Source organism: Aythya marila (genome assembly GCF_965140915.1).
Source record: "Aythya marila genome assembly, chromosome: 1".
Lineage (NCBI taxonomy): Eukaryota > Metazoa > Chordata > Aves > Anseriformes > Anatidae > Aythya > Aythya marila.
In genome coordinates, this window is record NC_139042.1 from 165,580,158 (window position 1) to 165,593,133 (window position 12,976).

General features: G+C 34.8%; 1 protein-coding gene across 1 annotated transcript in view; it reads left to right on the plus strand.

The window, feature by feature from the left end:
• Nucleotides 1-6,584, plus strand: part of PAWR (pro-apoptotic WT1 regulator) — an 81,160-nt gene extending 74,576 nt beyond the window's left edge. The window contains exon 7 of the mRNA XM_082755842.1: nucleotides 1,370-6,584. Coding sequence (XP_082611968.1) covers nucleotides 1,370-1,456 — 87 coding nt within the window. The 3' untranslated portion in view covers nucleotides 1,457-6,584. The remainder of the gene's footprint in view (nucleotides 1-1,369) is intronic.
• Nucleotides 6,585-12,976: the final 6,392 nt, after the last annotated feature.

Sequence of the window (12,976 nt, forward strand, 5' to 3'; positions counted from 1 at the left end):
TTTGTTTTCCATCTGATTATTGATCTGCTAAAGAGATAAAGTGGTGTGTTTTTTAAAATTGTATAGCTTTTCATCAAAACTTTTACATATTTAGATTTTTAAGTCACTTGTATCTGTTACTTTCAGAGCAATCAAGTGATTTTCCTGGAAGTCATTTCTTCTGTGACACAGTATTACCTCTGTTAGGTAAAAAGCAATTTCTGCTAGTGATTTCTTGATTCCACATTACAAAAACAGTACATGACTTGCAAAGGCATAGGTATAGCAGTATGGATTTGGTTTGGCAAACTGAAGAGGCTTTTAAAAGTCAGAGTACCCATTAACACACAGTCTCTAGAATGCACTTCTGGAATGTCCCCACTGAAAAGAAACAAGAAAATAGGCCCCTTATGTCAAACAGTGCTTAACGACTTCAAGGAACAAGAGAGAAAAATCTTTTCACTATTACTGTTTTATATTTAATCAAGCATGACAACAGTAGGAATTTGCAGACAGATCAAAAGGCATCTAAAATCTCTGATCAGACTCCTGGTTCTTCCTTCTTTGGCCTGCCTTTCATTTTCCTCGTCAGAGTGCTGTCCCTGAGGTCACATTCCTATTTCCTCATTTTTTTGTTCTCATTCTGTTTCTTCCATGTTGTTTGTACAGTAAAATTATTTTTACTGAACTAATGCTTACAGCAACTGCCAATTTCATCATTTTAAAATCATCAGTTTAAAATCTTGGAAAGACTTGGTAAGAAGTCAAGCACTGAATTGAGAACTAATTAGATACAGTAGTTAGTGGAAGAGAGACAGACCTTTGAGGTAGGATCATTCTATTTTAAACACAATTTTTTAGTATTTGTTCTTTCAGTAGCCGTTTAGATAGAATTTACAATATGCCTTTTACTCTTTTTCAGAGAAAATGAAAAAGATGGGCATCTAGTTCTTTTCCTGAAAAATTTTATGCTTAATTTAAAATACAAAGCAGACTTTATTGCAGTAATAACCAGTGATGTGTTCATCAACACAAGTGGGATAGTTGCAGACAAGTGCAGTCCAGGGAGCAGAGACAGTAGCCAAATAAACGCCATGCTAGTAATCACACCTATCCAGTTTTGATTTCTTGTTTAATTCCTACTGCAGCTTCAGTTTTGCTTATATATGTTTCCACTTCAAGGTTCTTATATGTGGGAGTATAATACTAATGTTTTTTACTTCTGATAACACTTGGATAAAACGCCAGATTTAGCAGATTTAGGGATGCTGTGACACAAATTCTTCCCAACCCTAATTTCTTGATTTCAGAGCTAAATTCCTGCTGCTACTAATCGAGAGTTTGTATTTTATGTCCTGAGAAATGTGTATTTTTCTTTTTCCTTTCACAGGACCTAGATGATATAGAAGATGAAAATGAACAATTGAAGCAAGAAAATAAAACCCTCTTAAAAGTTGTTGGACAGCTGACAAGGTAGAAGATTCAAGCCTCAATGAGGAAAGATTTAAAAACTACTGATTGAACATTAAGGTCAATATAGTAATACTTCCTGTGTTGCATTATGTTATAATAACTGTCTTTATATTTATTGTTAGGAAACCAGATGAATGTTTATTTTCATAGTACTTCCTTCTTCATTCAATGAAATGGCATCAAAATTGGGGTGTATTTTCATTTTCATTTCTCATAAGAAAAAGTTTTGACATATTTCAAAATACTAAATTCAAAAAAATGAGGTTTTGTACTTTCAGATTACATCTGCATATATCACAATAATTTAAAATTCAGAGCACCAAGATCACTTTCAGTCCATGTGGATGTATATTTTTGAAATGAATGGAAGCAATACATACATATGAGCTTTGTTTACACAGATCCAAAATATATATTTTGTGAAATATTTACTTTTTTGTTTCAACTTCTGTAAAGTGGATGCCTTTTAACTGTTGTATAACATTTTGCAGATTGATTTCTTGCTCTAAAAACTCTTGTATGTTGACTTTTTTTTTTTTTTTTTTACTTTATCTCAAAGACTGACAGAGTAGAGTAGCAGCATTTTTTTTTTTTTGTATAGCAGTATTGTGGCAGGAGGGGGAGGTTTTATTAAAAAAAAAAATAAATCACCTGTGGTATCAGCATTAATGAATTCTTAGAATCACATTGAAGTTGTGCACTGCAGTTTATTTTAAAGCTTTTGCTTTAGCAATGAAATGCAATTTTACTATCAAACAGTTTTGTTTGCTGTGTTGAGAATACAGAGCCTGGAGCTTTCATTTTTGCAAATACATCTTTGCAATACACTTTTATTTAAAGGTGTTGTCTTAAGATGATCATAACCAATGTGAGTTTTTTGATGTTTCATTTTTTAAGCTGGGTCAAAAATTTTGTATATAGCAAAGTAGACAGGAATAAAAGAGATTCATGAACTTTGGAAACATCAAATGCTAAAAAACCACTTTTATCCTTGATTTTAAACTAACAAAGTGTTTAGGAAGTGCCTGTTTAGATGTTACAGTCCACTTACGAGCGCATACTGATACTTCTATAACGTGACAGTAGACAAAATTCTCATTTTACATAAACCACAGCCTTAATTGACAATTCCATTCCTAAAATTCTTATTAGGCAGAAATTCAATGTACTTTATTTCATATTAATACAACATATATTTCATTCATTTCAATCAAAAAAAGATATATAGGTCACTTGAGTGAGGAGACTTGAAAACATGTCCAGGCTTTTTTTTTTTGATGATTTTGAAATTTGTTGTCAGAACATTGTATACATATAATTTGTGTTACCTTAAAACTTAAAGGCAACTTCAATATGTAGTAGCAATCATCTTTTCAGATTTGCCAATTGTTTCCATAACACGTATTTAATGACTGTAAGAGATTCTTAAACTTCAAATTCAGGAATTATTGTTATACCTTGGATTATTATAAATATAGGATATGTTATTTTACATATGTGTATTCTAATGAGGATTTTTTCAGAGCTTTAAAGTATTTTTCAAGAAGTATTTTTCAAGATATGCCAAGATGCCTTGGAGTTTTCCTTCGTAATGGAAAAGATATCCCATAGGACACTGTTTAAAACCTTATCTCAGGGTTTTAAGTGGTATGTGGGGTTTGTATTGGCCCTCTAAACTATGGTATTCACCAGTGAATATTTGTCTTAACATTAGTCAAACAGTAAGAAGTCCCTTCATTTATCACTTCCATAAAGTTAAAAATTGAAAGTCATAAAAAAAAAAGAATAATTTGAGATGTACACCTTCTGAATAAATACAAAACTTTATGTGGAACAACATCTGATTTCCTTCTGTGTATGCTGTGTAGGAAATATACATACAGACTTAAGCATGGGATGTCAAACATACGGAAACATCTTTAAGGACTTAATGCAGAAACATGAATACTAATACAAAGTTGTAAATGAGGTATTTCACAGTCTGTACTTCATATACATTTTAAACCAAAGAATAATGACAGCAAAGTATATAAACAAGAATTGCTTGTGATCGTATTTACCTCTTCTTGGTTTGCATGTGTATTGAGTAAAGTTTAGCAGCAGAAACCCCAAAATTAGAATTTCTTTTTTTTAATATGGATACCCAGTTGATGGGAATTTGGCAGAAGCGCTTATTATATCCTACCTTGAGGAGGTACTGGCAAAAGGAAGTTTCCAAATATTTGAAAGCTGTAATCCTTCAGGCAGAAAGCATGAACAGTGGAACTGTTGGGAACTCACACAGGAAGTACCTAAACATTATTGTTTGTTTTGTATACAGATGTTCTGTATAGAAATATAAAATGTTTCATAGTCCTAAAAATACCCACAAATTGTATCTTTAAGCATCACATTTTTTCTGACATTTTTGAAGATTTAGATGTTTTTTTGTAAAGAAATATTTCAATAATAATTCGTTACTGCTTATGTTATCAGTTTCTTGGGAGAAGTTTACTAGACTCTAGGAATAATGGTGTATGACATAAAATGTTAATGATCATCTAGTCTTGCCATTAAAATTTGATTTCAATGGGATGTCCTTATAATCAAGCTCAACCATGGAATAAGTTTTTATTCTAGTTGATGTGGTGTTAAATTATCCACCTTGCCAGCAATTTACTAACTTGAGCCAATGTGCTCTCCCATCCAACACCTCAGTTGTTTTCAATTGTCCGTTTTGAAATCAAATAAATACACTGCTGCAAATGGAAACCCACCTCACTTGGTAAAGCTGTATGCTTCGTGTATGATTCCTGGATAAATCTGTATAGTAACATACCTAGGCTAAATTAGAGCTTTTTTTGAAAGAGGGCATTATTATGCAATATTAGTTGACTCATGAAGATTTCTTAACTTTCCTATCTTTAAATTTGTACCCAACTGCCTAGATCTAGCATCTGTGTTTCTGGGTAACTTGAGTCATCTAAGGATATCTAAACAGAAAAGTACCCCAGTTGACTAAAAGAAACAAGAGAAAACGCTTAGTTAATGAACAGCATATAATACTCGCTTTAAGACTGCAAAATGATGCTCCTGTTGTGGTTGCATATCGTATAGAAAAGAGGTGCATCCAGAGCTGAAGGTTAAAATTGCGCAGAAATATTTCTATTGTTGATTACATGCACTAATGATTGTGGGATTTATTCTCTAAATTAGAAGATTTGCCATATATAAATGTTGCTGATTTTTACAAGGAAATTCAAAATTAAGCATTTTTCATTTCAAAATAATTAAGTGGCCATGTGTAAATGCATCGTTACTTGATATATATGTTAACCAAAAGTCTGTATTTGCAAAGGAGTGTTTTCTTCTATCTTTAAAGAAAAACATTTCTTTGTTAATTAGCAGACTTTTAAAATAATATAAATTACCATTTATATTGACACATTTAGATATTAATTATTTTTCTGCTATTTCTCTTGTCTCTGAATTTCAGAGGTAGAGTGAGGAAAGAGGGTAAAAAGAAATAAATGAATTAATTCCAAACTAGGAAGTATAACCTAATGATTTTTGTTCAGTTGTACTGAGAGTTAGCTGTTGAAAAACTTGCAATTGACACAAGCATTACAAGAGATACAGGGGTTTCTATACATGGGAAGCAACCGATTAATCTGCATCAAAACTTTTTAAAATTTACCTGCTATTATTAGAACTTGGAAACTTTCTACCCTAGGACCAGAAGGAATACTGGAGATCAAATTACTTTTTAACTCTTTCCTAGGAAGGCAGAGGAACATTGATTCCAGCTATTCCATAGTTTTCTGCACTTGTTTTCTATTTCCAGCTTGAATTGAAACAAATCAGTATTAGTAGCCAACAGGAAAGGTAATTATTGGGAAACAAACACACTAAAGGTACTATCAATCTATGGCTTGTCAGTATTTATTAAGTTCAAACCCTTTTTGAAGATGTCAGTTGAGTTCGGTCCATTTTCATCAGTGTTAATGACCATAAACATCTGACACTTTTAGCAAGACACAACCATTTTCGTTGGAGAAACTGCCATTGCAAGCCGTAACTTAAATATGTACAATAAAATAAATTTGTGCTGGAACCTGTATCTGCTGAGACTGAGGAGCAAAGGATTATATTTAAAAGTTCTGTTAAAAAAAATAAATCTGGATCTTGTCACTTAATTTGATATGGATGATCTCTACTAAAAGTTCATTTCAGAAAGTCATTCCAGTGTCAATACCTGTGTAAGGAACATTTCTACTCCTGTTATTAAGCATTTCTTTAGGACTACTTAAATATGTCCAGGACATAGATATGTGTTTTATGTACCATTCATGGTATTACAGGTATGGTGATTTACTATAGTAAATCTCCATTCCTGCTTGTACTGCAGCAGATGTACATTACATTTTTAATTTTATCCTTTTGTTTTTGTTTCCAGATTTCTGGTGTAACCGTTCTTGTTCAAGGTTACAGCTAGTTGTGGTTTTTCTGTTTTGCAAAAGTTGTGATATTTGAGTTTACCTCTGAAAATAATCTCATGAGGAGTCATTTTTTAAAATATCAATTTTATGCATTAAAAAAGATGAAACATCATTAAACTACAAATAACTAAATACCCATTTTAGTTTTGAACACCGCCTAGTTGTAGTATTATCTGTGGTATCAGATTAAATTTGATGTTGAGATTTACTATTGCAGGTAAAAGAAACACGTTTAATCTAACGATAAAGACTGTGTGCCTTTGTCCAAATAAAACAAAATTCTTTTTAATCCAGGCTGAGTATTTATTGTGTTCACAGGAGAATTAACGTTGTCTGACTAAAATTCTAACTGGATTTGTCACCAGATATGGAAAGCATTTGGGCAGGAATTGACAAGAGGGATATTCTTGTGTATACATAGTAGTCTGAAATAGTGACAGTTCTGTATGGAGGTCTAGTGGTTTTTTCACCTGCACTGACACATTTGAAGCTGAGAGCTTCCACTCTAGCAGCCGACAGCCTTTGAAATATGGAAACTGATGCTTACATTTTACTTAGCATTACTAGAGCAGGAAGGTATGCATAGTCTCTTGGTAATATCTCAACAGGGTTTTCTATATAAGCATAATTGACTGAAAGTTTCTAGATTCACTAGAAGTTTGAAATAACATTAATCAGCAGGCACAGTTAGGAAATGGGTAGACTTATACCATGTAAAAGTATAGCACTTAATTTTTTTAGGCAATGTCAAGTCTTCTAGGCCTTTTTTTTTTTTTTTTTTTTTTTTTTTAAGCAAAAGTTGCTGCCTTCAGAGAAGACTCTTAAATCTTAACACTTTTAAACACAACTCATTTTATAGTCTTATGAGGGTGTTTGCCTTGAGAAAAACGAAAACTCCAGTCCTTCTTTTCACAAACACTAGAAGTTTAATTGGAAAAGTTCTTGGAGCAGAATTGAGGGTTAAGTATCAAAGGAATTCTGTAAGTATTTTTTCCTTCGCAGAAGAAAATTTTGCTGAAGATGAAAATCAGCAGTGTTTCTGAGTGGCTATGTTGGTGGGCATTGATATTGTCTCTGCACAGCATAATCCTGCAAGTACCTTGATACATTGAGGAATTACTGCTGAGTGCTAGAAATGACTGACTGCATTTTCTGCTAGTTCAGCCCTTTGTGCAAAACATGGTTAGTGACTTGTAACTGAATTGTAGTTGATGTTGCTGATGGCATAGGAAAAGTGAGATTCTCTTGCTTTTTCCATTTTATTTTAGACTTTCTTCAGAAACATTTCTTTAACATTAATCCTTGAGTGATTAAAAGGTAAACTTTGGTAATAGTTAGGAGTTAGGTTAGTAATAGTTTGGTAAGACAGAATCTTTGAATTAAAAGTTTCCTTCTTAGAAGTCTTTAACATCTTTGACTTTTAGGTATTTGTTACATGATAAAGCTCTATTACAGATTGTAACCTATAGTTACAGCTTTCATCTTTTACTAATATGAGTATCAATCTGTTTTGAGAACTGGAATTAAAAGGGAAGTAATGAAAAAGTACCTATATTGGAGGTAATTATGTGCCTTTTTTCCCAGTAAACAGATGAACAGGTTGAAGATGAAGAGGTTCTATAATTGATCTGCTCATTGTTAACTTCATGTTATGATTCAAAAATGTCCATGCTTTCTGAAATAGTAAAAGACCACATTTATAATGTAGTGACAGCAAAAATGAAAAGTTAATCTCTGCTTAGTCTCTTATGATGGGAACTCGAACAATTTTATCAGTTTCCTTTAATGAAATAACCTGAAGATATTTAGATATTACAGGCACATTCAACAACCTATTGCACAATCTCATGCAACAAAGCGGTATCAACTCTTCTTTGTACCAAGGTATCTTTTAAAATCCCTAAGCATAATTTTAAAGAAAAACAGTTTATTTTTTTATTATTTTTTTTTTCTTTCTCTTGCACAAGATTATATTTGAGAAAAGTCCAGCTTGATAATTGGCATCTTGACACAAGCTCCATTAGTATTTATCTCTGGAAATCAGGTTTTGTAGAGCAAGAGCCTGTGGAATGAAATCTTTTTTTCTCTCTCCCTTAGAAATGTTAATCTCTGCATTTGCCTGAAGGCTCGTTATAACAATGATGCATTTTAGAGAGTTTAAAATTTTGATTGCAACAGTGTAAGTGTAGTTACAGCCAGCTACCAAATATATTTAATGGGTGGGGACAATAAAACCACTGAGGCTTTGCAAGTTGAGACTGTCTAGAAATAACTCTCATATTTCTCTGTGAAGCAATTATTTAGAAAATGCTAATTGTTCCCAACTGAATCACTCCTTCTACCCATTTAACTGCTTCTTTTCATTATAGTTTGTAATAAAATACCACTTACAAAACCATGTTATAGTGGCACTCTGGCTTTGTATAAAGCAGTAACATTTTAAAAAAGACTGACCATTTTCAATTCTCATTCTCCAGATTATAGGATTTACAAAGATAGTTAAAAGAAGGAAGAAAATTAGGAGAAAAAGTAAGACTATGCTGGACTGAATACTAGGGAGAGGAACAGGTATGTGAAAATGAAGACCTAGGTTTTCTCCAACATTTTTTCATATACTTTTCAATATTGAACGGATGACAAACCGATCTTCGTAAAGATCTACAAATGTTATTGCTACAGTCCAGTATCATTAAGAGAAAACATGATTTCCAGCCATTCATGTTCTTGTCTGTACACAAATGCTTCAAAGTGAAATGAATAAAACTCTCAGTCCTTCAAGAAATACAAATTACTATTTAAAATCACAGCTTTGATCATGTCTTTCCTAGACCATCCTAGGCTGTAGATGAGCAGGCAGCAATTTTGGGCATTGCTTTCCAAGTAATGTGGTACTACAGTATTATCAGTTAGTGTGTCTGATGTTTTTAGGGATGTGTAGGGCAGGTATTTAGATTTCTAGCAAAACCATGGTACAGCTAATTCTTAGGATATGGTGGGAGCCCCTTGCTAAAGCACCAGGGCCTCATGGAGAACTTCTGATTTGCTTGTATCTGAAAGCCCTTTTCGCTGCATCCTGCAAATTTAAATAGAACAAAGTCTTGTCCTGTAACTGCTGAGAGATTTGTGAAAAACAAAAGACAGCTGCCTTTGCATTATACCAGCTACTAGTGCTTGTTACAGAACAAAATAATAATTAAAAAAAAAACTTTTAAAAAGCACTCAGTATAATTCAGTCATTTAGTACATTTTAATATAATTCACTATGCCTCTTCTAACGTTGTTCTGCTTATAGGATTTTTAAAAACAAATGGCATAATTGAAAATATATGGATTGTAGTTCTGTGTTTACAGAGTTAAAATCACATTTTATGTAACAGAAAAACTGTATTTAGGTGCTTCCTGAAGTACATCCATTTAAACAGCTGTACCTATTTGAAAAGTTTTCTTAGAGGAAATGCTCAATAGAATTAGCAGATAACTGCTGGTGTGATGGTTAATCATTTTTTAGTACTAAATGTTTCAATGCAAAAATTGATGGCTTGAAATCAAGTTCCTGTAAGAACTGCAATGATTATTAACTGTATTGTAAGTAAAAACTAAGACTACTTAAAAACAAGGTAAAGAAACCTTATTTCCCTTTTCTGACTTTATTTAATATTTAGGAAGTTCAATAAACTATTTGGCTTGTTCATCCATTTTACTGAGTTTTTATATGTATATTTTTGTCTGATCTACATAGCAGCAGGAGAAAGACATGGGGTGCTGTTGACTGTAGAAGCCCAGAACTGGTAAGGACCTCGAGAAGGATATTTCTTCTTTTGAATAAAGAGTCTGGTACAGCTCTGTAAGCGTGTTCTTTATTCAGATTCCTTTTAAGCAGCTGTAAGCAGTCTACTCTGAGAAGCTGTCTACTTAGTACTCACGTCCGTTTTATTTTATAACCTGCCCATTGAGTTTATGAGGCTTCCTGAAAGCTGCTAATACTTCAGCTGAGACAGTCGAGAGCAGATGGAAGTGCACCAGATGTCTTCTGTGGGAGTGTGTTCCACACCAGGCCCCAGAGAGCAGAGCTCAGTGCCTGCCCCTCCATTCCCCTCATGAGGGAGCTGCAGGCCACCACGAGGCCTCCCCTCAGCCTGCCCAGCTCTGGGCTGAACAAACCAAGGGACCTCAGCCATTCCTTGTACATCTTCCCCTCTAGACCCAGCACTGTCTTTGTTGGCCTCATGTCTTTGGTCTTTCTGTTCTGTAGGTAAACAAAGATGCAGACTTCTCACGTGTTCTGCTTTGGAGCTTTCATCTGTTCTGTAGGTAAATAAAGACACAAGCCTTTTAGGTGTTACACTTCCGTATCCTTGGATTTTCAACGTATTTTTATTTTCACAATTAAAGACAAGTAGATCTCATTTAGCTACTTGAGGATTCCAAAGTAGGAGTGTAATTGTGCATTTTTGTAGTTTCATTTTCTTCTGTTATCTTTTATCTCCTTATGACACCACCTGAGACTTTTAGTGCTGAAGCTGAAATACAGTTCAGTTTACATTCTAACGCTAAGGGAAGTTATCCCAGCAGATTACCGTTTTCCTCTGAAGTTGGAGTATTCTGTACATTTTGCTGGATTTTTTATGCCATGGGGGCAAAAACATTTAACTCAGGAAATGCCCATGTCAATCCCTTGAAACACTCAGTATTGGAATCTATTAGCAATCTTTTCTGGCCTATGTGATTATGGAGGGTAAGCATCCGAATGCAGGGGACAAGTTACAGGTAAGCACTATGGTGGGTTTTTATTTGATTTGATTTTTTCCTCTCCTGGGCTATGCACTAGACTATACAGTGCTAAGCTTCTGTGACTAGACAGCTGAACCAACATATTTCAGGGCAATACCATTAACTGAGTGCTGATATGAAAACCTACCGGACAGGATGAATCAGCTTCCATTTATTTGCAAACTGGCAAAATGTCATGTTCCTCCTCTGTTCTTCCTCTGAAAGTTTTGCCTGCTTTTCCCACTGCTCTTTTGCAAATAACAGCGTGTTCTGATATGAAGAAACAGGAAGGTTTTAAAGCAAGTCACCTATTGATTTCTCAGCTGACTTGTTCAGCATTGAGGCACTGAGACTCAGGATGCAGTTTACTAGGCGTTGGCACTACAGAGAATTTTCCTCCTTGTAATATGGCAAAGTGCCATATCTCCTCACCAAAGAGACCGAAGCAAAACATATTTTTCCTCGTAATTATGTGAAAATTAAAATAATAAACCGTTCTGAGATCTTGGCAAGTGATGCTTTGGATTTTAATGAAGTTTAATCACCTCTTACGAAAAGTAATAATTAAACCATTTTGTATAAAGCATCCTAATTTGAAATCATGGACAGAACTTTTTTTCCCTGTTCTGTCCCCTGCATAATGTTACATTATTTAGCTTGTTAGACATTCTTGGCACTTTCAAGAAGAGATAAAATGACATTCTGAGGAATCTTTTTCAGTGCTTAAGAAACCAGATCTCTATAAAAAATATCCTAATGAGCACAGAATGTAACTAAATATTAGGCCTTTTTCCAAAGGAGAAAAGAAAAAGGTTTTATTTAGTGTGAGTTTTTAGCAATCCATGTTCTGCTTTGTGACATGAGGAGACTAAATGCACGTGTAGGAGAAAGTTTTGGAAGGCTTGTCTTTGTGTTAGAGTTAAATGTGACTTAAATCCACAGAACAAAGGGAGCTTTGGATGTAGTTTACATTATCCTGTGCTGGTGGCCAAGATAGCAACCCATGTTCAAATTAAGCAAGTGGATGGCTTTTCTTGCTAACGTGGCTACTCTGTCACAGGCCTAGGATGGGAAGCGCAAGGTCAGGCAGAGCAAGCCCTTGCTTCAAACCCAGTGTCATACAGTCAGGGGAAAGGCTGGGTGTTGTATATAGTCTTTTATCCTTTGTCTAACTACACTTTCTGTGCTGCTTGACTTCACTGGAGTTCTGCTGCAGGTCTTTTTTGTTTGTAAGTCACAGAAATTTGGGTGTGTCAGCTGGGGATGGCAGCTAGAGCAAAGGTCAGGCTGGAGAGCAGGTAGGGACTGAGGAGCTTTTAAGCACGCCCGCAAGAAGTGCATTTGTGTGAGGTGACCGTGTTTGGCTTGGGAGGGGAAAGACAATGCTATTTGCTTGGTATGTTGGCATGGAGATAGTTAGCCCAGAAGCAAGGCTGTGCTGGACCTGCGGAAAATATTATTTACTATTTCTTATTTAAAAATAAGTCCTCATGCATGCAGGTTTTTGTATTCCCTTTTCAGTACAGTATAGAACAATAGCGCTGGGATGCAGAGGAAGCAGAGAGGAACAGACAAGGAGGGGGGGGGGAGCAGAGGGGGCAGAGTGTAAAAACTGAATATGGCAGAGGTTTTAAAGCAAACGGGCAAAGTAAGTCAAATGTGAGGGGAGGGTGGCTGTGGTCCTTTTGCCAGCAGACAGCCTGTCCCAGCACTCAGCAAAATAATACCAGTCAACCAGAAAGGCATCCAGTCAACTTAGAAAGGCATCCAGACTATGGGCTGTGAAAGGTAAGAGCCGGAAGGTTCTTCCTTTTCAGGCATGTAATCTTTTAAGGCTACAGCTTTAGTCAGTTTGCACCTGATAAAAAATCTATATGCTGTTACTAATCCTATAAGGTCCTTGATAAATGATGCAGTGCATGGCTTGAATATGTTATGTATTTTCAGATACATTTTGAAGGTGTGTTTGAGAGATGTAATTTTAAAAATCTTGATATGCAATAAAAGGAGAAATGAGAAAGTATCCACAGGTAGTGAAGGTGGCTCAGCAGAAGCAATAGCAGATTCTGAGCAACATCTGTGAATGTGGGTGCTCTTTGGTATATTGTTAGTTTTTTGTTTGTTTGTTTGTTTGTTTGTTTGTTTTTAAATTAACATGTGGCTGAGTCTCTGATGCTTGCTGACAGCAAATTTGGTGGAGATGCAGAGACATCTGGAAGTTTCCAATTCTGCAAGAACCAGCCCAAATATAACAGACAGTTCATGAAGAAAGAATG